The sequence below is a fragment of the Manduca sexta genome, chromosome 16, assembly GCF_014839805.1.
Source record: "Manduca sexta isolate Smith_Timp_Sample1 chromosome 16, JHU_Msex_v1.0, whole genome shotgun sequence".
Taxonomy (NCBI): Eukaryota; Metazoa; Arthropoda; class Insecta; order Lepidoptera; family Sphingidae; genus Manduca; species Manduca sexta.
Genome location: NC_051130.1, coordinates 2,694,460 through 2,719,582, shown reverse-complemented (window position 1 = coordinate 2,719,582; position 25,123 = coordinate 2,694,460). Strand labels below are relative to the sequence as shown.

Sequence of the window (25,123 nt, the reverse complement as noted above, 5' to 3'; positions counted from 1 at the left end):
ATATCTTAAACATTAGTGCCGCGGTAATCATCTCAGTTGCAATACTTGTAAGTGGTCTAAAAGTAAAAATACTAAACCTTATACTATTTGGTGCCACAACAAAAATAGCTACACTTCAAATTCAACACATATTTATTCTGTAATAGAATTAGTAAAAATACAGGGTCATTTTGACATTGCGTTACTAAATGTAACCACATACTTATCTACTTGGAAATAGCACTTTACAATAAGTTACTTGAGCTGTAGATGTAAAATAAAAAGTGTAAGTTTCGAACAAAATGAATATTATTAAAAACTAATTTAAATTTTAAACGCTGTAATGCCCAACTACTAACTACTCTAAGCGAATTTGTTGCAGTGGCACTTTCAGTCAGAAAGACATTCACGCACACGCCATATTCACATTACCCTCCATAGTGGTAAAAAAATCACTAAACTAAAACCAGGATTTTTGGTGAAAATATTCATTAATGGATGATTTTTGGCACAATGTCAGCAAAGGTGAAGACGAGTATGTGGTTTCATTCAGTAACGCAATGTTAAAATGGCCCTGTATAATTGTAATGAGTGCGACTAGACTTTTTGCCGAGTGTTGTGGGTAAATTGACACTTCACACTTTTTTAGGGGCACTGACACGAATAGAATCACAGATAGCATCAGATTATGGTCCAACTACTATTGTATACAAAATCTGAATGAATGAAACCATGAAACTAAAACTATGCCACGAAGCAAATAATATTTAGTCACAATTTTATGAACTATTTCCACATTCATTTTATTCTGCTATTTGATAAAAAAAAGTACCATCAGTTCGCAGTTTTTACTTTGTAAAAATAAAAAAAATGAATTACTAAACTTTAGGTACATAATAGCTTAATGAATAAAATTGCTCGTTTTTTTATTTTTAAGGTGTGTGAATTGTAAGCCTATTTATTTAAATATACCACATTTAAGACCAATACATAAGCACCTACAAAGTACACAGGAATGTAACTAATATATAATTAATAATGATTAGAAAAATATAGTAAAAATATTGCTATTTGATTCTGCATTTAACAATAGTCTACAAAATAATGGAAAAAATAAATTATGTTTTAGACGACATACATAGATTTTATGTTCTGTTCAACAAATAGACCTGCCATTTCATTGAATTTAATTTTTGTTGTATTAAAGATTTGAAACAATAATACAAAATGTTGATTATAACAATTTACAAATGGGTTAATAATAAATAATACTTTAAGCATATTTCTTTGGTATGCTGGGGTAAATGCAACAGTCCAGTCGTTTACTTCAAGGCTGGGAAGTAGGTGTAAAGACTGCATTATCTAAGCGACACCCAAAGATTCAGTAATGATTTCGAATATACTGTTTACCCCTTGATCCAAAATTACCCCAACATATAATACCCATGACCAAATCCAATTAACGACCCCAGTTACTAACTACACTTTAATAGTAAGAATAAACAAAATAAGTTTGTATGCATGTTCCTGGTAATTTTCCCAGTAGCTGAGGTTACCTTATGGTACACCGAAGCTGCCTCTAATGCATTAACGAAGGATACAGTGGGGTTTTAGTTGTTGCATTGGCATGCATGCAAAGCGGCGATGGCCTAGTTGGTTGTGGAACGAACTGCCGCGACGAATATCCGCAGGTTCATATCCCAAGGGCACACACCTCTGATTTTCCTAAAAAAAATATGTGTATATTTTTTTGAAAAATCAGAGGTGTGTGCCTGAGAGTGATAATTCACAAAGAATACACACGTATTCTTTGTGAATTATCGCTTGCTTTAACGGTGAAAACATCGTGAGGAAACCTGCATACCTGAGGAATTCTCTATAGGAATTTTCGAGGGTATGTGAAGTCTACCAATCCGCACTAGGCCAGCGTGGTGGACTAAAGCCTAATCCCTCTCAGTAGTAGAGGAGGCCCGTGCCCAACAATGGGACAGAATATAATACAGGGCTGATATATTATTATTGGCATGCATTACAGGCCCGAAACCCCGACATAGCCACCTCAACTCCTCGGCCTAACGAGGGATCTTAAAGAGATTTCGTTGCAAAAAATTAAGTCTACGGTATGACATACTAAATTCTTGTTATGAAACCGACAGAACACTTACGCATTTATCCCCGAAGGGGTATGCAGAGGCGCCACCAGGGCACCCACTTTTCGTCAAGTGTGAAAACAGTATCGGTTATAATAGGTTATTCGTATTAGCCAATAATCTAATTTTCTATTTTGCGATACATCAAACATGATCAATTGACATCAACGCTGTGGATACAAAAACTAGTTTTTTATTAATAAAATATTACAAAAATATGATTTTTAGGTCATAATGACGTTTCAATAATCTCACTTACTTATAGATATTATTATTGCGGATAGCGACCACCGTACACAAGGTGTTAAAACCCGCCATAGTGGCCCACGTAAGTGTGTCGCATTCCGGGATCAGCCTGTGTATATTCGGTTCCAACAGGCCGTCATAATTGTGTCAACTGCTAAGGGGTAATCATCTCTCGTCAGTACGACATTCTATCAGGTGCAAAGGGGTCACTTTGTTGTGACCATATACAAAAAATACTTATATTCTTTTTAATCATGAATGCCGGTAAAATACCCCATCTTTCATGCCCTAAACAGTACGCAGAGCTTGCTTCCACCCCATAATATACTAGGGTTGTCCCCTATGGAGTAATGGATTTCTAATTCAAACGAAGAGCTTTTTTCCACCCCATAATAGGCTAGGGTCCCTATGGAGTAAGAGGGTTCTTATTAAAATTTCGGGCAAATAATATTATCTAAATAAACCTTAAAAACAGATTTATCGACCTGCGAATCGAACTCAGAATCCAAAAAAGATCAAGCCCTCAAGACGACACAAAGTGGAATTAAATTCCTTTATATTTACTAGACATTGGCTTATCGATAAAATGGAATGGACTAGTAACGTAGTACTACAACTAGGCGAATAAATAAATTTAACTAAATAAATATTAAATTAGTTAACAATTGTAAAACTAATTGATCGACCTTTTGTTCGATAAATTGAAACTAGACTCAAAAGCAAAAAAATACACTCATTCCAAATATATGTTTAAATTAAATCGCAATAATATGGTAAGATCAATTAGCCTTTCAACCATTGCAATATGATGGCATCACACTGTATATTTGGGCGAATATTTGCGATTGGCCAATCCAACATCAACTTTGTACATAAAGTACATAAAGTCGATACTGCTTTGCTTAAATTCTCAAACATCTTGACATATACGCTAAGTATAATGCCACCATTACAATGACCAGCATTGATAAGTGTTCGACCATGTAAATAAATAGATATTGCCTCCATCACCCAAGTTTGATCACAGACTAGTGACGTATGCAGTCGATGCTTGAAATATCGATAAAAATCGCATTCGATAGTTAAACGAGTTGAATGTGTTAAGTACAGAACTTTAATAATTGAATTTTAATATTTGTAAATAAATGTTTCGATAATATAGATATAGATTCTTCTTTCGGCAATAAATTATAAGCAAGAAGTTAGGATACTAATATAATAAGAATTAATATTTGCTTCTGAGTACTACATTAGAGACGTATCGAATTAAATTACATATCGATATTTCAATTGACGATAAAATCGATTATATCACTTATAATATAAATTATCTTTTTGCTTTGAAGTACGTTTATAAAAATACTATATTTAAGTAGTTCTGGCTTCAACAGTTTCTGTGTTATTGAGAATTAGGCCGTCCGACTGTTCTTTATCGACATTCGCAGCAGGACACTCGAAGTTACTGCACGAATACAGCACCTAAAAAAAATTATAAGTAAAAAAAATATTTTAATCACTCAATAAACAATATAGTAAGGCATTATTGATGAATTTGATGTGAAAATCGAAAGTTCGATACATAAAACAGATTATTAATAAAAACACATTTTTGTCTATGAAGGGTTAGACAGAGGCACAACTGGAACACCCAAAAATTCGCTACTTATATTCTTTTACCAATGGAAAACTCTTATCGTGTGATTTTTGCCAAATCGCACCAAAATTTCAGAATAAAAATAAAATTTTATCTGCCTCAGCAATCGAACCCGAGACCACAGAACAACAATCGTACAACGTCACCACCAGTGGAGAGCACATAAAACACCATAACTCACAGTGTAGACCAGTATGGGAGCGGCCAACACCACCCCAGCGACCACGTCCCACCAGTGGTGTCGGTGGTCCGTGATCCTCGACACGCCGCAGTACACAGCCGTCAGCAATAACACCACCTGCGCTGACACCACGCCGCTGGACCGAGGACTTATTCTCCTTTGCAGGTAATACTGGAAGCATATAGGTGACAGAATTTATTTGATTGACAGTGCACTTAAATACCCATAACTTCAAGTATAATAATAATAATAAGCTTTATTTTTTTTCTTAAGATATTTTGTTTCATTTTTCAGTATTAATAAATTAGTTAGTGAAAGTTGAAAGAAAAACGTAAAAATAAGTAATAATCATGGATATTTCGGCCTTTAAAATTTAATATGACGAAATTTTAAAGGCAGAAATATCCATGATTATTAATTATTTTTACGTTTTTCTTTCAACTGCGAGAACTAATCACTAACTAGACGTGAATTTAAATTCTTTACTTGCCAATACTTGTTTCGTTACCCAGATTAAAGGTGAAACAAAATGTATGAAAATGGACCTTGAGGTATCGCCTTAAACAGCAATTAACATTTAAAAAAACTTAGAATTAGTAGATTTTATACCACAAATATTATGTCGCTTTAATTTATTCACTTTTTTTTTCTTCTATTTCTATTTTGTTTTATTTAGCTGTAAACTTCAAGTATACATATTATAAATGTACCCGATTAATTTTAACTATACACAGTACGCAACAGTCTTAATTTATCTTAGTCCGCACTTTAAGTAATTAACTAGTATAAGGGCGCAGTGTTTAGGAATACAATCTAGTTTTTATGCTTGTATTTTTATAATTAGCTTTAATTTTTATTGTAATCTGTTTTGCGTCTTAATTTTATTAAATAAAATCCCCTTTTCTGTCTCTCTGTAAGTTATCGATTTTCTCAAAATCTACTGAACGGATTTTCATGAAATTTGGTTGGAGATAATTTAAGACTCTGAGAAGGTTATACGCTAACAAGGCTTTCTATCTCGGCAAAATATATAGCGGGACTTTTATCCCACAAAACTCGTTAACGCGGGCGTAGCCGCGAGAAAAAGCTAGTGAAAATAAAGGTGCAATACCGATTTTGGTTTTAAATCGCCATAATACTATATAGGGAATAATGTTAGCTCGTTACTTTGCTCGCTTGAAAGATTTATCCCTGAATGAAAGGTCCTTTTACACAGTACAGTTTTCGGACACAAAAATTGATCTATATTGTTTCCCCTTAACTTGTTCTATCTGTATCAATTATATATTTTAGATTTGTATACTTATTTATAACATTAATCGAAAAAGTTTCATCGGAGAGTTCACAAAGTATTTGATTTGTAATATCAATAGATATTAGAATAGATTTTTTTTATTTATTATAACAACATCCTGTATATAACGTGTAATACTCACAGCCAATAAGAACCCAGTGTGTATAGCCAATGACGTGTGTCCGGATGGAAAGCTTCGATCTGATTGGCTGAGCCAGTGCGCCTTCGTACACGTGTAAGAATCAACGTATTCAGAACTGGAAATACAAAGCGATTATTTATTTATTTGTAATATGGTACACCAAAAGTACACTACATATTACATCAATCAATATTAAAAAAGCAATAAGGTACAGCATCTGATGTGTGTGTTACTAATGGGTGAATACAGCATTTACCACTAACATATTGAATTAAAATCTAAAACATAATAATAGTAATCAAATGCTTAAATTATGGTTTTATGAAGACTCAAAATTATTCTATAGACTGGATTTATTCTGTGCTACTTATTTTTATCACACATCTTATCCCCGAAGGTGTATGCCGAGGCGCAAACAGAGCATCCAGTATTTGCCAAGTGTGTTCCGTCCCATAATGTGATAGAGGGCATATCGCCATATCGGGCATAAATTCCAGACTCCGGACTAATACTGAGCAGAAAAACCCAAATATATGCTCGACCCGGGTTCAAACCCAGGAGCGCTGCCGTACCGCGCCTGCAGTACAACTACGTCGTCGAGGCATTCTAAAATATTAAATTTTTATAGTTTATTTTTATCTAAAAGTAATATTCCCATTCACTCTAAATACACCACAATACATAAAAAAAAAATTATACATAAAACCTCTATACCTATAGGACTGTTTCGGGCAGATCGTCTTAAAAAAAATCAAGTGTGTTTGGGGAACGAATATAAGACTTTCCATCTCCAGCCTATATAAGCATCAGTTAGACTAATATATCTAAAATTATAATGTAGATGTTATGTTTTATTATTCGAAATGTTAACTTCAGGGTCGACTCAAATGCATTTGTTAAAATCATAAACACGCAAGCATCTTCTAATGAATTATTCACACGTGTATATTAATTGCGTTATAGATTATCTTATAAGGTTTGTTAATTATATATTCAAAGTAAATCTTCTTTTTGTTCACCTTTTTGCTCTATCTTTACTGATGGCAAGTTAAGGGGCCGTCTGAGTCTATTTTTACCGCCAGGCAACAGTGTCTATTCACTGTTGTGTCTACATTGAAGGACATTGAAGCCAGCGTAGTTAATGGGCATTGTTAGACTCAATATCTGATACTTGGACGTATTTTTTTTAAACGATTTATTTTTCTACACACACATAAATACAAAAAAAAACGTATAAAAAGAAAATAAAACACACACACAGTTAACAATACGAGGCATACAACGGATTCCTTGCATGATGTGTGGTAGAAGTGTTACCAGCTCATTATACGCTGTTAAACAGCACTGTTTTTCAGCTGTGTCCCAATAAGCATTTCGTAATTAAAAGTTTTGGATGGTGTTTCTACTATTTTTGGGCGGTCTTATAGTTTATCGTCAAGCAAGAGGCATGCTCGTCTCGTCATTAAAAAGTATTAAAAAATGTGCAAAATAGTACTTACTCTTGACACGTCAAAGCCTCCTTGGGGCTGCAGGTGTCAAAGAAATGCGGACGTGGTGATCCCACGATGGATTTCAAGACTTGCACTGTCACTAAGTTGACGAGGACTCCAAATAGATGCTCCCTGTACCAGAACAGCGCCAACTGTTTTGGATTCACCGACTTGTCTGCATGGTACTTTCGTTCTACTATTAATATCTGAAAAAATATATATTTTATTTATTGGAGTATGAAGGTTATACTGAAGTCTAAACCCATAAATATAGCTAGTGGAGACTTCTTGCGAAAGTGTAAATTGTTTTTTTAGAAGCAAACAGAAATAAAAGAAAAAAAAACAGGACCGATTTTGAAAAAATATATCATAATATGCTTAGTGGTTCATCATCAGCTGCAGGATGCCCACTACTGAACATGGGCCTACTCTAAAGATTTCCAGATCGACCTATTGGAAGCGGGCGCACCCAGCAATATCCTGCTTAGTGGTTACATATTATAAAACAGTCTCCCGCCGCGTCTGTTTTTCTTTAACTGGTTCGGGTTTAAAAAGACCAGTTTGTCTGAATCTTAGTGAGAAAACAACTATTCCTTACAATAGAAGGTTCATTAAAAATATCAATTATGTAAATATAGTAGATCAGATAATTCGTGCATAATTTATATATCCTTAATTAACACGAAATAGCCTCATAAGATACTTTCATCTCGCTCGAAGGACCAATTATGAAAATTATAATAATATACTTGTTAAAAGCAATGTATTATGTGGATTTGTTCGTGTTTCGCGGAAGAACGTATAAACAAATATCGATGCAAGGTTATAATGTTTGCAGGTTCAAAACCCAAACACACGCCTCTTACTTATCGAAGTTACGTATGCATTATGGGTCAATTATACTTCGCTGTAACATGAGGATTGTCCATAAGAATTTTGAAGGTATGTAGCCTGCCAACCCGCACTTGGCAAGCGTGGCGTAATGGCCTATGGCTTCTTCTGCAGTAGAGAAGACCCAGCAGTAGAGATGCTCAGCAGTATATAACACAGGGCTTATATTATTACACTTATCAAGCACGTTAACTTCCTCACTAAGATACAAATCTTGCAAACTATAATCGAATTTCGGTCTCACCACACTCAGTCCCTAAAGAACTATTTGCAAACATTCGTTTTGTATGGTTTTCAAACCTGCAAACGTTCGTTTCATAGCCTTCCCAATACACAAACCATGCAGTCTGCGAACTTACATTCTAGAATCAGTTACATAATGATGTCCGATCCACATCTACGTAGGCGATGGAGCAAAGGTTAATGAAATGAGATCATTCATTGCTGTCACTATAAATCAAAACCATGATCTAACATCATTTTTTTTTGGAATAACTAAAAAGCTGTACAAAAATGTATTGTATTGCTTTGAATGACGAGACGAGCTCAACGTTCGCCTGATGGTAAGGCTGGTATACAATAGGCCTGTAATTTTTGGTGAATTATCGCTTGCTTTAACGGTGAAGGAAAACATCGTGAGGAAACCTGCATACCTGTCTACCAAGCCGCACTAAGCCAGCATGGTAGACTAAGGCCTATTCCCTCTCAGTAGTGAGGAGGCCTGTGCCCAACAGTGGGACAGTATATAATACAGGGCTAATATTATTTATAAAAACATGGATTTCCTCTGACAACAAAAATGTCCAGACACCCTATAAAACCCCAAATGACAAATCAGGTGAATTCCGGACGGATGGCAGCCCTATTGTCAATACAAAAAGTTAGTTCCATATTTTACCACAAAATAGCGTGGTTTTTTTTCCTGGTTAGATAGAATTTATCTATATTTTTATCACCTTATTGATAAGTTTCACGTGTTTGCTTAAATTGTGTTGCGTCATTCATTAGCTGGAACCTCTATAACAATGTAGAGATTCAAGCTAATGAATGATATCATATTGAAGAAAGAATTTCAGTTTTAAAATTAGATTATTATTTATCAAAAAATTTTGATCAGGGGTTCTCAAATTATTTTTTGCCATGTTACCCTGCTGCCTAAAAGATAAATTATCATGCCTGCCCTACTCTTCAATTCAAGGAAGAGGAAGCCCGGTGCTCACGAAGTATCCTTAATAATATTATGAAAGTGAGTTTTTTAATTTGTTACACATTTACGATTTTAGAACTCAAACCGATCATGAAATTTTGCTTATGTTAATGATTGCTTCTTGTTTACATAGTTTTTTTTATATCCTATTACTTGGTTTATCATTCCTCTTATTTTGTACACATTGTGTCAATAAGTTTTCTTTTTGAAAAAGAAGAGGGAAATTGTTTATGTTTGTGTGAATTTTCATGAGTGAATAAATCTACATTTCAAAAAGCTTTATCCCGTAACCCAAACTCGAGTGAGTCTCATCCAGTGTTGTAGTCCTTTATTGCACCTTCAACTATTTCCATAATAAATCTCATCATAATTGGTTCAGCACTTTATCCATGAAATTGTTACTGACTAACAATTTTATTTATATACAAAATATGAATACTCACGATCACCAGTGGCAGCAGTATGCATGTGGCTAGAAGTAGTTTCCAACTGACAGTATCACCTGTAAATGGGTGTGATAGTGCTGGATCATTGCATGTGAAGCCGATTTGACCACTTGGGAATATCCTCAGCTCCACCAGAAACAATAGCAGGAATGCTAAAATAAAATAAAGATTTTTTTATGAGCATTTTAAGAATATATGTACGAAATCAACAATTTTAGTTGCATTTTCATTTTAAATTAATGAAACAATAGTATGGAAAATTTTAAACAACTTAAGATAAAATATTGTTGAAATATCTAGAAATCTAAAGGTGATGCCAATGTCCAGCAGTTCACCGCTGCATTATATGGTAGAGACCGGAAGGTCTCAGGTTTGATATTAAAGTGCTGTAACTCTGTGAGTTATTTTCTAATACAGTGGGGCTTGACATTGGATTTCTGTAAGGGCATTAGGTGGTTGGTAAACAAAACAAATAGCAATGTCCAGGATTTTTTTATTTATACTATAAATATATACTGGCCAGGGGCATAATAAATCCAGGTGATTCCAAGCTTGAGTCTGGCAACCATGTTCTGCAGGTGCCCAATAGGCAAAGCTTTCTGAGCCCTAATTATGATAAAAATTAATCACTATAGATAACTAAAAAAAAAGTCATACTTATATTCTGATTATCATAAGATCAATTATAATAATGTATGTTGTTTTTTTACATAAAAAAAATCTTTGTCAGAATTTTCTGTAAATACTTTTAGTTACACATGTTTTATGTTTAAGAGACATATATCATAGACAATTTAATTTAGAAATTGCTGTTTTATAAATCTATATCTACCTAAGTTAAGTTTTCTTTTCTATTTTAATATATATATTTTTCCTTTTTGTCTATTTGTTTAATATTATAGCATTGAAAAATCTTATATATCTGCTTAATTCATAAATGCTGTATCATATCGATAAGCAATATTAGCACTGTGCTAAAGAAGATAAGTTTGTTGACAACAAATGATATTAATAATGCTCCTACAAATGTTGAAAGATTGAATTCTTGTTGGTTATGTAAAGATTCTCTATTTCTCTCATTATAATAGTAATAAGGCACTATTCTAGCTAGCCCTGGGTAAAAATAATAGGAAGATTTTTTATATCTAAAAATATGATAAATCAGAAAACCAAAATTGATAGAATAAGGAAGCAATTTGACTCATTTTCTAGAACAAAACTGATCAAACATAAAAGGAAAAAAAGGATTTTTTTTTTTTTAAGTGAAAATATTTTTTTCGTGATCATTATTATGATTTAAAGCATATAATGTATTACCTATTAACATATACGTAAGGGTAAATCCTTTACTAAAATCCAATTAAATTCTATGATTCAGCAAATGTTTTTGAAACAGTCACAAAAACTTCATGTTAACAAGTGAACTAGAAGTAAAAAACAGCAGTTTCACTGTAAGAACCGCAACACATTATCCAATTGACTCACTCATGGGAAAACACGTATATACTTCAGAAATAACCAAGATGGGAAAAACTTAAAAAGAAAAACAATATGAAGGGTTGGTTAGGTAAATTATTAATAATAAAAATATTTGTCACTTACCTCTGTGCCACCGGTTCGTTTTGGACCAAACTAACTTAACTTTATCCATAATTTTGCCACAAAACACGTCCATTGTGTGTCAACGCAAAACACTCAATGTTGAAATGGAATAATTAACAGCAGAAATAGGAAGCAAACACGCGTGAGTCAATCAAACGTTTCTGAGGCAAGCAATACTCATTTCTATAGTCATGATCGTAATAATCGCAAATGTTTACATATTTTTTGCACCAATCTTTCGGTTTCTTCTCAAAAAAATCTAATCACGATGACTTAATAATTAATTGCGTAAGGGTTCAAAGTCGCGCTACTGACTCATTATAATTGATTTAAATTTTGCAATTAATCTATAAATGCAGTGGTTCCGGTAGCGACTATATAAGCCGTCTTTCTTTTTATATAAAAACCTAAGCTAAATAGGTACAGAATCTAAGCTTTCAAAAATGACATTTGACGCTTGGCAATCAATTACAATGATCATGAAGTTAGTCACAAATCACTATAGCCAATTTACCCCACTGTGTAAAATGCATAATATTTTATTTATCAAAATCATAGTGATATACCTATTTATTCTGTTTTAGCGTCTTTAGGAAAAGAAAAACATTATATGGGAATTTATGTGCTAATTTTATTACATATCGGTCATCTACGTTCAAATTTGAAATCTAGTTAGATACAATTAAGTTCTACATAACAGTAGATAGATGTCGCTGCTCAATTTAAAGTAACTTTGTAAATCGCGATATCAAGATTCTCCGCGGTTCATAGGCGACTTGTGCCGTAGTTGTTTAAATCATACTTACCTGGCGTAGGGGACACCGTGATCAACAAGGCGGTTCCCCCAGGGCGAGGCCTGTCCATTGCACTGCGGACGGGTTGACCCTTGCGATTACCCCTAATGTGGGTAACTCGGACGCGTAATTTTTGGTAGTGGGGACTGCGTACGCGCCGTCCCCCCTTCAATTCATCAAAATTATATGCACTTCGCATACCTTGTTTAAAACAAGCACTAGATAGATAAATTAACAATTATATTACCATTCATGATTCAACAAGCATTAACAAAATTACTTATTGGTATAAATTACTACTTTCTGATTAGCTTTAATGCTTATTAATTATTAATTAAAAGGGGATTTATCAATAGTCTAGGACCAATTATTGTCTGTCGCCCGTTTATAATAAACCCAATTAATTTAATATTCAATCCGATATCGACCGTAAATTTCACTTTTTGTAACCTTGTGAAAAATAACTATTCTAACAGGTCAATATTCTCGATGGATCAAAAACAAAACGTTGGGATCTTTTATTGCAATTATTGGCTTGTGTGTTTTATCGAAATCTGATTAGTGGATTCCGCCTATGAAATCTAATGAACCAAATACCTCCACATAAGTATGTGTTTACGAAAATATTTGTATAATTGGACGATAAGAAAGAAATCATACAAAATGAAGTAATCACACATTTTACGACTTTCGCCGTGTTCCTGTGCATTGTTACAGGCTGCGATTCAATCAACCATTGTTCTACAGTCTACACAAACCGTATAACATAATGACTTATGTAAACCGGGCTTAATACAATTTTGATGGTAAAGTTTGAAAAGCTATTGTATTAGTATAAAGAAACAAAAAGGTTTTTTTAAGAAATGTAAAACTGAATCGATAAGCATGTTCTGTAATCGTAGTTGTATTATAAACTAACGCTCTTATTCCCAATGAGGTAGACAGGGGCGTTGGTAGTTTATTTATTATAAGTTCTCCAAAAAAGATAACACATAAATCAATTACAGCTTAAAATAAAAATAAAATATGGTATAAAACAATGGGCATCTTACATCTAAGGAGACAGCATGCATTAAGTACTTAAAAAAAAAGTTAAGTTATTATAACAATGCTACAATACGCAAATTGGCGAAGTTTTCGGTTCCACGATGATATACATGGCGAGCTTATCACAATCTTAAACAAATTCTAATACAGCGCAATATTAATAAAATAATGATCCACTCCAAAATTGACAATTTGTGGGAATCGTCAAACAAGCAATTTCTGTTTGCGACCTTTTAGTTTTTTCCCCTTTTTTTCCAATGCTGTAGGTTTCATTTCTTACCTATCTTTAATAAGCTCAATTTTATAGCAACTTTAAAAAAAAGGTAGCAAACAAAAATTAGTTTTCCGACGACTGCCACAAATAAACAATTTTGAAATAGGTCATTATTTTATTAAGAGTGCGAAAGAGCAACACACTGGTTCCTAAACATTTTTATTGTTTGAAGAATCGAACGTAGATTACAATTTATACTCTGCAGTGGCGAAGGGTCCATATAACCCGATTCCTACCGGCTTCTCTTCATGTAGAATTTATGAAGACTCTAATTAGTACCTATATGTTGTGTCGGGTTCCCTTTTAGAAAATTTCACCCTTCACCACTGGCCTGAAGAAGACGGGTGAGGCAAAATATCCATTGAAAAATGTGATAATGGATACAAATGGGTAATAAAATATCTTTAAAATATTTCAGTAAATACCTTTTTAGTAGGTGAGGTTCATGTTTGGCCTGAGGCTGTGGGTGTGCGCGAGCAGTGGTCATTAAGACACCCACTAGCTCGTTTGCGTTTTATACTCGGTGGGAGGTCTCTAAGACCATTGAGATGTACCATGCTTTGTTCATTTCCACCTCCAAACAGCAGCCTGCAGTACCTATATGTACTCTATTTCGCAATTATTGTTATGGAGGGAAGTGGATAATTAATATTTCCAACTCCTCCCTATATTATTATTTGATAAATTTCGTTGCGGGATAAAGACAAATTAGTGTTCCCTGAGACTCGCAGAGCTTCACCGCTCGGTGTCATAAAATGCGTGCCTGATCCTGGCTTACAGGAGTTGTAGTGGTGGGTTTAAGGACAGCGAACGCATATCACCATTTTAAAAAAAAGTGTAAGTAATATTTGAAGTTATGAGACCAACATAATGATTTCTTATGTTTGTTGAATGTTAGACATTAAAATTAAACTAGCCCCCCCCCCCCCCCCCTGAAGGCTGCAAAGTCTTCAAAACATTAAGTAAAAGTAAAATATTAAAACCGCGATAAAATCCGAAAAATAGTTTAATTTATGAGACCCACGTTTTGTTCAGCCGCGATGAGTGCTGTGCAGTCATGCAGAGCTTTGTAATCCAAGTGCCAAATTATGTATTGGTAGTAAGTTAAAAAAAAAGTGTCGATAGCCTAGTTGGGTGTGAAACGGACTACCAAGACGAATGTCTGCAGGTTCAAATCCCAAGAGCACACACCTCTGATTTTCTAAAATCATGTGTGTTTTCTGTATGAATTATCGTTCGCTTTAACGGTGAAGGAAATCTGCACATCTGGGAAGTTCTCTATAGCAATTTCGGAGGTGTGTGAAGTCTACCAATCCGCACTAGGCCAGCGTGGTAGACTAAGGCCTGATCCCTCTCAGTAGTAGAGGAGGCCCGTACCCAGCAGTGAGACATTATATAATACAGGGCTGATATTATTATTATTACATTACTAGTAAGTTTTGATCCTGTTTAAATTAAAACATCGATGACCTTAGTTATTGGCGAATAAAATGCACATCTGCCCTGTGACCACGAAGGCTGCAAAGTCTGAAACGTCGGGAGAAAATTATAAAAAAACCGTGGTTAAATCCGTAAAATATTTTTATTGCAATAAAATGCTCATTTTATCACTCAATTCGATAAAATTAACAAACCTTATAGTATAGAGTATGTTGAAATGCGGAAATCCAATTTCCCAAAACAAATATTTTGTCAGCATGACGACATCGAAGTTGAAACAAAATTAATTTGAACCTATCTCAAAGAATTTAACGCCACATAAAATATCATAAATATCGAAACATCTTAAGATTCCTATACAGACAATTAAAATGGTGATGCCTATTTCACCGTGAAAAATAGAACGATGTTACATGATGTTAGATAATGAATGCATCATTTACTCTAGGCTTGTCACGGCGTGTTGTGAAATCGTAGACAGTTAATATCGATACTCATGTTGACAAATCGATTAAGGATTCGATTCGTTAAATTATATGTATACACACACGCTTTTTATCTTCGCAGGGGTGAAACAGGTGCACTACTTTCTGCCGCGTGTATTTCGTCCTGTATTCATGTGGTAGGAAGCGAGCCTATCGACATATCGGCACAAATACCAGATTACGAGCTTAGTAGAAATACTCAATATAGTTTGACCGACTTGGGATCGAACCCAAGACTTCAGCACTGCAGTCGTACCGAAATACAACTACGCCACGAGGCAGCCGTTTCCTTGAACGTTTTTACCAGTACATTACCACTATATTACATCAGGAGCTGAGACTGAAAGTGAAAAAATGATGCTATCAACTATATTATCCTTGTATCACCCAATTGATTCCAAACACTATGATTAAAAATCGATTTACAATAGATAATACACAACTCTAACATTCTGACTATAGACAAGGCGTCTCGCGTCCGTACTTTTTTAACACTCTACGTGTGTGGCCGAGTTGAAGATTTAAAGTCCTGCTCTCTGGATGTTGGCTAACCGCACTTTGTAATCATTAATTTACAACCGTGAACAGATAAAATAGTCTACTTTTGGATTAGTATTAATGAAGGTGAATTTAGTGGGCGTTTTACGGTGATAAATTTTATAGGGTTTAGGCGGGAATTTGCTTATCTATGACCAGTTGCGGTGTTGTAATGCTTGTTAACGGTCTATTTGTCTATAGTTTACAGATACTTCGGTTTTGTTTATGGTCAAATTCGAAAAAGGTAAAAACTTTACACATAAATAAAATTAAAGTGTTTTTAATACAAAATAACTGTTTTATATCTCGTATTTGAATATTTAAATCGTGTCTATAGTAATGATTTTTTTCCCGCCAATCAGCGAACGTCTGCAAACTGGACCGATTATGACCCCATTTTAACTGATAGATCGCGGCCTTTAAAAGTAACTACTTAACATTAACGTGCAAATAATGAAACCTTGTCCCCTTCCGCCACCTGTGTTCGAAGCTGTTGTGAATCTAGTTTGACAGAAACTACTTCGTGAACTCATTAAAAACGTACGTATTTAATTATTAAATTACTTTTTCTTTTAAAGAATCTATTGAAGATTTCACACGATATTATCATTACATACTTGCAAAACTAATGTTGTTATGTATCATGTAATCTTATGTCAGCCAACGGCTTCCAAGCTCGAAGTCTGTTCGAATTTATGTCTGAATTATTGTACCTATTAGTTTGTATTATGTATTAGAGTACGATGGGACTGTCATGCGTAATTGTCCCCAAATTAAGTAAAGAAAAAATATCATTACATACCTAATAACATTTGACTATATTGTCAAAGGATTGTTGTTTCTATTATGTCATGAAATACCCATTGGAAACAACACATTGTATTATGAGAGAATTATTGCATTCAAATTCTTTTGTCCTTTGTATATAGTGTGTATTTCACAGAGCTATTGTATCCAACAAGGGCTATCGTCATGTCCGGTCTTAAACTATAAACACATTACCTACATAAGGGACTCCAGCGACCAATTATTGTAATCAACTTTGTTCTAATAAATAAACATTGTTATTATTACATCAATGTAACGTAACAGCATTTTAAATTATGAAACTGTCTTGCCTCGGTAACATAGTTGTATTATAGGACGACTCCGGGCTGATTCTGAGTAAAAAAAACAATATCACTGTCCGATCCGAGAATCGAACCCGAGACTTCAGCACTTATTGTTGATTTACAATTATTTACCACTAAGCACCTACTTCCTTATTTGCCAGAAGTGAGGTCTTGAGGCTATGAAACATAAATAATGCGCAACCCCTACTCATTATTGTTAATTATTATTAGTATGAAGGCATCAATATTTTAAAATTTAAACCCCAAATTAATATGTATTTTGTTATGATTAAGCCTTATATTGTACGATAATTAATACATATTATTTTACGTGTTTGCACAGGTAAGCTGTTAGTAGCAATTAGTTAGGATTAACATTACGATGTTCTTGAGAGCCTGATCGCGCTGAGTGTTGCCTTCCAACGGTGATTGTTCGATTTGCAAGGCTCTCTGATAGATGCATTCTTTAACAACTATTGCATTATGCTAATAATACATAAATATACTCACAATTTTCCAAAAGCGGTGGGCAAACGCGCACCTCTCCCACCTTCTTTCCGCCGTCTGTATTCCATTCTATGATGTGGTAAGCAAGCTTACTTATATCACTTATACCAAATGGAATCCGAGATCTCAAAGCAGTTGGCCGGCAATACAACTACTACTCAAATTCAAATTCAAATAGTTTATTACAAATCAGACTTACATAAGAGCTTAAAATATACAAAAATAAATAAAATTACAGGAAATTATAAACAACAACGCAAATTACCAGGGGTACCCAAACTAGGCAAGGCCTCTATCTTGGGAAACCAATACAAATACTGAGGCAAATAAATTCTATATTCCAAAACACCGATGTTTCTATGGAAATTTATGGAAAATAAAATGTTATACCTACAGGAAAGACATTGTTATCATAATATGTATTACCTAACCAGTTACGTACAGTTAAAACGGGAATAGACGTACATATTTGAACTTCCGTGCGTTTGTTTGTAATTCTATTAATACTTGTCCCGGAGAGTGTACAAATAAGGGCAAAATGTAAATATCCCATGTATTTTGGAGTGATTTATTTTAGTGTTGCCTTAAAGATGGTCCGACATCATTATGCAGTGTCATTTTGAAGTCCCAAGACACAAATTAACTCGAACATAATAATTTTAGAAGTAGGAGGTTTAGATTCGAGCGGTTTATTTTAGGTGTTTGTACAAATATTTTCGTAATATTGCCTTTAATAATTATTTTATTCTAAGGTACTTGCCTATCTTTGGGATCGTTGCGAAAAAATATAACTAAATATGTAGTTTATATTTTTATAAATGGTCGCTCTATTTAACTGTCATGGCGCCGCTACGTAAAATTTTATTAAATTCTTGAGAATTAATTAACCATAGCCGTTAATTATAACTAATTAATACCTTATTTGGGCTTATGGAACTGTTAAACTATTTTCAACAGCGATTAAGCAGCCGTTATATGTCGGATTATTTTCTTGACTATGATAACAAGAAATTAACCGCCATTTTAGTTTTAAATTAGGCAAAGGTCATAAAGATACTGCCAGAGTTACTATACTTTTAGCAGCGACCGGTGATTTAGTACCTTTTTGGAAGTTCAATAAATAAATAAAATACTTCATTTATCACAAAGGCGAACAAAGTTGCATTTATAATACGACAAAACAATGTGTAAGAATAATAATTATTATTTCTTAAAAACAATTAAAATTACTTATATAACAATACTAATACATGACACTTTATTAAATGAGTGCTCATAATCTGTACCTAACTTAATTGTAAACTTAAGGTTAACAATACTCTTTGGTTGTTCACAGCAATGTAGTATCATAAACCTTTAGCATAATTTAATGACTTCATCAATGTTATCGGATAGTCTATGAACGGTTCGGCGCAGGACTTGATGACGGCCATCTTTCTTTACTGATACTGGCTTGAACAGTGCTAGGTAAATATATTACTATCATTCTCTAATTTATTTATCTTAGTAAGCTCCTTTGCTTTTATTATTTTAAATTTTATTTTACCGCTAAAGTAAAATTGCAAATAACCTTTTTGCTTATTAGAAATGAATAATTTCTCCATTAAAAACTGCAAACAGATGAAATGAGGACTAATACGCTATGCTACTATTTAGGGGAGCGTTAACATTTGTGATTGACAGACGCAATCCGCCTTGATGATGAATCTTTTGATCTACCCTCGCGGTGGGCTGACAGATGTTGACATTACAGCGATATGGCAGGGAGAAAAGAAAGCGAGGGCTGAGAAATAAGCATTTTGACGTCTTAGAATTGGAGTTACAAAAATTCTGCTGTGTATGAGAATTCCCAACTCTAATATTGGATTTTATTGCAGTGTTAAGATGAAAATATTTTTGGGAGGGTATTTGAGACACTTTTTGGTATAAAACACTGAGTTAAGCTTACTTTTTACTCTAGAAGATTACGCTGTGGGACTAGTAGGATAATAAATATTCCCGTCCATATCGTTATAGGAATAAGGACTACAAGTCCAAACTGGTTCGCCAAGAACATAAGGAAGAAAATTACGTCAAAAATACCGTTAAGGATCGTCGTTCTATCAGTAGGAATCAATAAAACACGTAGATAAATTTAATCCGCTTAATAAAGACATAAATAACCCCTATTCCTGTCTTAATAAATGCTAATCTCGCGTATCACTCGATAACTGTATTTTTCCTAAGAAATCGATTCAAAATTCTCGCATTTTTTCGTATAACATGAAGTCATTGATGCAATATAATAAAATTATCATAAATATATCATAATCATTGTTTCTATACAACAGGCGTAATGTCGTAAAATATCGATGGTGTTTACAATATGAGGGAAATATCTTATATCCGTTATGACGTGATTGAGAAGAGTAATGGCGGGTACGGAAGTAGTTCTAAAAAAGCTTTTTTTTATTCATTTATAAATTTGATGAAAATTACAGCACTTAATCAAATACTGATAAATTTCATCTTATAGTTGTATAATAGACTCTTGATTTGTCTGAAATCAGAAAGGATGTCATAAAAATTAACCCCCTTATTCATAGACGTTATTTATCTAAGATCGGAGCATTGCTGTGATAACAAGTCTGTTTCTCAGCTTAGTTTATCTGACGGCTTGCTGTTTGTTAAGCTTTGTTTATTTAACAGCCAATTAGATTCAAGTTGTATCACAATATTAGCCAATCAAAACGGTCCTATGTCTACGGCTGCCATGCCGTCAGCACTGAGAAACAAACTTGTTATCACAGCAATGCTCCGTCCTTAAATGAAATGATTTATTTGAATCCGTAAAATGTTACACATTATTTAGATTCCGTCAATATTAACTCTACCACCAGTTCGGAAAGCAGTTCTCACCAGACAAGAAACTCTGGTGTTGCTCTTTTCAAAATCAGTTTAAGGTAAAGACTTTAGACTACAATACATGATAAGAATAAAAAAATACAATTGGTTTTATTATTGTTGTTTAGAGCAGTTCATTTATATGCTCGTAAAATAAGGAATAAATTAATTTAAATTTTCTTATTAGTGCACAACCCTCTCAGGAATCATGAATTTTCTCTTTATTTAATAAAAAACGTCTATGAATAAGGGGGTATGATTACGTATATAAAGATCAACATCATTAAATCTCCAACGCAAGGATCGCAAATTCTATCCAAGACTACCGCTTTTTTCAACAACATTACCATCTTTCCCAACACTACGCCATAACTTATTAACATATTGTATGTTGCACAACTGGTTATAATATTTCGAAAGCCCTCATCTTTGAATTACCTTCTCAATTTACCTACCCACAAAGAACAGCGTAATCTTATATTTGAATATAAACGTCGCATTCGTAAACTATATCAGCCGTTTTGCGATAAAACTGATACATATCGAGTTGGTTTGGATTCGTGAAATAATTTTGACTTTCTACGACTTTGTTAAGTCGTTTGTTTGATAAGATACATTTATGAGTTCTATTTTATCATATTAAATATGCTTTGTATCTTTTTAATGTCTCTTAATCTAATTATTTCAATTTTCTCTCATTACCTATTAAATTTATATGTTGGAAATTTTATTGGTATTATGTATTAAGTAATTTGTATTAATTTATTTGTGTGTATTACTGTTTCCTGTATGATAAAATAAAATAAATGCAGTCCTTTTTATTGAGGACTCGGTAAAGTAGTCTCACGTGATGGTAAGTGAAGAGATGCCCAAAATATCAACCGGCAAGAGATAAACATATATTTACATATTTATATCACAAAACGTATTGATATGTAAAATGCCCGTACCATAACTACTGTACAGTCAGACACAAAAGGACCTGAACAAATTCAAAATTTGTAATCGCCTTTAACCCTTTGTGTCTGTATCAAAAATCGTTTTATCTTTACAAAAATAAAGGAAAATAGTATTTCGTTTGAAATAATAATTAAATTATGTAGAAGCGTTATGAAGTTTTGAATATTTCCAGAACTTTTGTGCATGACTGTACTTATAGTTTGACTTTTAACTACTTCAAATATAGTTTAAAAAATGCAAATTCTAACATAACTACAACATAATAGACATTTAAACAAACTTTTATGCTGTGGAGTTAAGTCACACGTTTAATTACTCACACCTCAATTGTCGCCGTACGTCTTCATTAATACGTACGTATTACTTCCGCAATTTGTGGGGTTTTGTTTGTTTATCGTTTCATATATTATCAAACGAAACCCTTTTTATTAAGCAATTGAATGAGGGTAGTAAATTGATAGACTGGTAGCTAGTGAGCGCCACGACATAAACGTAACCGCCCGTACTTTCTTGTGATCTATAGTTTTTAACATATTTAAGTCTTAAAATATTTTTTTTTTTTATAATCAGTCTCGCAAAGATTTTCCCGCGTCTTAAGCCCCGAGAATTTTTACAACCTCTTCACCAGTAATCGTTATATTTCAGTAAATTTACATAAAACCGTAATTTACTATTTACTGAAACCTTCCTCAAGAATTGTACTATCTTTTAGTAAAAACTGTACAAGAATCCGTTCAGTAGATTTAGGGCAAATCGATCAGACAGCTTTGTTTTATAAAATAAAATACTTTATCACGTAGGCGAACAAAGTTGTACTTATGATACTTCAAAACAATTTATAAGAATAATTATTATTTCTGAATAGCACTCAAGATCACTTATATAACTATGATCGCTTATATAATATGTATAGATAGATAGATAAGGCTTTTTACAAACTATTATTTAACTTCAAATGTTTATTTGTATGTTCTGGGAAATTGTTGCAAATGAATTGTAAAGCAGTTCTCAACCGATTAAGATGGAAATTTTCACACGCGTTTAGTTTCGACTACAATGCATAGTTGGTTAAGTAACTCCTAATGCGAATGTCCGGTGATATTTATCTTTGCAGTCGATATGTATTTGGACATCTTTTCACTTACCGGGTGCAGTAAAGCTTTTCCCGTGCCTTTGATAAAAAGAATTACCAAAGATTTTTCTTGATGTATTTCATGTGTTAAAATCAAGTAGACCATCAATGGTACCGCTACCTTACTATATAAAACACTAGAAAATCTAAAGACATAGACAACGGTAAACCGTTAACTTTACTTTCTAGTTAGCGTTGCATAATATTTTATTATAAGTAAACATTAAAACGCTAACAATAGACAAACAGACTAGTTAGTTTAAATAACTGTAAAATATGCACGTTTAGTTTAACAGTAAACGTTTTATGTTACTGTTGGTATTGGGTTTATTTTATTTGCATTTCTATTGTATAGATGGCGTCATACAGTGACCCATCGCTTGTAGACATCCGCGGGAAAGCGCTCGCGAGGCGCCGGAGTATCTACTAGAGGTGATCGTTGATTAAAAATATTAAGTAGGACATATTTTATATCCGTCCGAATAGCGACCATCAAAGTGTTAAAACCCGCCATAGTGGCCCACGTGAGCGTGACGCGTGTAGGGATTAGGCTGTGAGTACCTAGTTCCAAACAAACCAGTATAATTATTTCGGCTAGCAAGGGATAGTTGGACTTAGGAGGTTCAGTCGACAAACCATTATATTTAGACCTTATTTGCTGACCATCAGATGCTGGGGGCTCGGTTGTTATCTTCGTATAAGAAAGTTCGCAATTAATGCTGAATCGACCAGGTTTATACCATTCTTTAAACAAGAATGATACTGTCAAGGTACCAGAAATATGAATAAACTTTTTCTTCTGCTCGTGGGAATTATTACAATGAAATTCTAGTTTTTGTATACGTCCACTTCAAGTTCTAAAAATCAATATTTTATAATGAGCGTTCATACTTTCGCTTGTTTTTATCCTTTGAAATTGCAACAAAACTAATTTGCTTTATACTTCGTCCGAAACCCAATAGCAAAACAAATATCACACTACCTTTAATTTCTATAAGATAATAAAAATGGCCTCCTATACATGTTCAGATAAAATTAGCTACAATTTCATTACAAAATGCATTTGTCTCCTTTGGTGTTACAACAGTTTTAACATTAATTATAACACATGGCTTGGTGACCTATATTATATGATTTGCGCATTCAGTCAAGCTATGTATGTCAAGAGATCCACAATGATATTTTGGGTCGCATCTGTCATAAAATTATTTTATGTTTACGTTACACTAATGTGGGTCTGGTTAACTGTTAGTGGAATTTTAATGTTGGTACCGGAGATTAAGTACTGCCAACATAATGGTCTGTTGTTTTAAAAAGCCATAGCAATCACTTTGGGTAACAGATCGCCGAATTTCTACAATAAATAAATTATAGTAAAATTGGAGAATGAAGTAATTTTATTTTTTGTATTTCTCTAAGCAAACCCTTTAATTTATACACATGAAAGGGTTTGCTTTGATGGGCGTGTACAAAAAATCTGCAAAAAATAACTAGTCTATCTTCGGTCCACCATATTGGATTTAGAATGAAGTTTAGCCAATCATGCATCTATATATATAAAAATGAATTGCTGTTCGTTAGTCTCGCTAAAACTCGAGAACGGCTGAACGGATTTATCTTATCTTGGTCTTGAATTATTCGTGGAGGTCTAGGGAAGGTTTAAAAGGTGAGAAAAATTCGAATAATTGCCGGGAAAATCCTCAAAACAGCATTTTTCTATTTCCCATACAAACGTTTTCTAACTAATACGTAGAGTCAATTTGAGCTTTATTGCTATTGTATAAAGTTCACTGTTGTCTAAGCAATGTAGGTGTGTTCCTAACATCAAAGCAGTGTGCGTTGGAGCACAGAATATAATAATGTAATGTCGCGTTCTGAAACTCAACAAAAGTGATATCGCGGACCCGACTAAATTGAACAGTCACAAAATTTAATATATCATTAGTTATTTGGTTGGCTTCACGATATTATTTCTTTTGTTTTACTTTAAAATGCATGTTTTCGTTATGGACAATTTTTGAGCTACTTTTGCATATCTATACTTATAATAAATCTGTAGAGAGGTCAATTCTGTACATGAAATATATTTCCAAAATAACTGGGGGTGATTAGGGATCGATACTGATGCCAAAAATGCAATTAGTAAAATTTTTGTCTGTCTGTCTGTGTAACCGTTATAGAAACAAAAAACTACTCGACGGATTTTAACGAAACTTGGTACAATTATTTGTCATACTCCTGTGCTGGTTATAGTATACTTTTCATCATGCTACAATTAATAGGAGCAGAGCAGTGAAGGGAAATGTTGGGAAAACGGGAGAAGTTACTCCATTTTTAAGCTTCCGTCATTTCGTGTGCAACCTTAATGGTTAAAAGTTCCTTCGATTTCACCAGGATCCCATCATCAGACCCTGACCGGACAATCGGACCACCTGTATACCACCATAAATTAAAAAAACATCCCGACAAATTGAGCACCTTCTCCATTTTTGAAACCCGAAATCCACGCGGGCGAAGCCGCGGGCGGAAGCTAGTTATCTATATAAATTTTATCCCTATTTTAAAAGTCCATAGTTATATAAGTAATTTTAATAGTTGTTTAGAAATAATAATAATTATTCTTATGCTTTGTTTTGACGTATCGTAAGTGCAACTTTGTTCGCCTACGTG

General features: G+C 33.7%; 1 protein-coding gene and 1 non-coding gene across 2 annotated transcripts; one reads left to right on the top strand and one right to left on the bottom strand.

Moving 5' to 3' along the window:
* Positions 1-1,882: 1,882 nt before the first annotated feature.
* On the bottom strand, positions 1,883-11,733 carry LOC115446206 (phospholipid phosphatase 1). Its single transcript, XM_030172778.2, has 6 exons — positions 11,283-11,733; positions 9,678-9,832; positions 7,146-7,342; positions 5,647-5,761; positions 4,211-4,381; positions 1,883-3,854 (listed from the first exon to the last, which is right to left on the bottom strand). Exons 1-6 carry the CDS (start codon positions 11,353-11,355, stop codon positions 3,744-3,746), a joined length of 822 nt encoding a protein of 273 aa, XP_030028638.2. The 5' UTR covers positions 11,356-11,733; the 3' UTR covers positions 1,883-3,743.
* A 347-nt stretch (positions 11,734-12,080) lies between these two features.
* On the top strand, positions 12,081-12,242 carry LOC115446214. Its single transcript, XR_003938889.1, has one exon. It is a non-coding gene; the product is annotated as a U1 spliceosomal RNA (small nuclear RNA).
* The last annotated feature ends 12,881 nt before the right edge of the window (positions 12,243-25,123 follow it).

Coding starts and splice junctions, on each gene's coding strand:
- LOC115446206 (XM_030172778.2), bottom strand. CDS start 11,355: ATGGACGTGTTTTGTGGCAAAATTATGGATAAAGTTAAGTTAGTTTGG. Junction 9,833..11,282: donor AACGAACCGGTGGCACAGAG/GTAAGTGACAAA, acceptor ATTTTATTTTAG/CATTCCTGCTATTGTTTCTG. Junction 4,382..5,646: donor ACACTGGGTTCTTATTGGCT/GTGAGTATTACA, acceptor ATATGCTTCCAG/TATTACCTGCAAAGGAGAAT.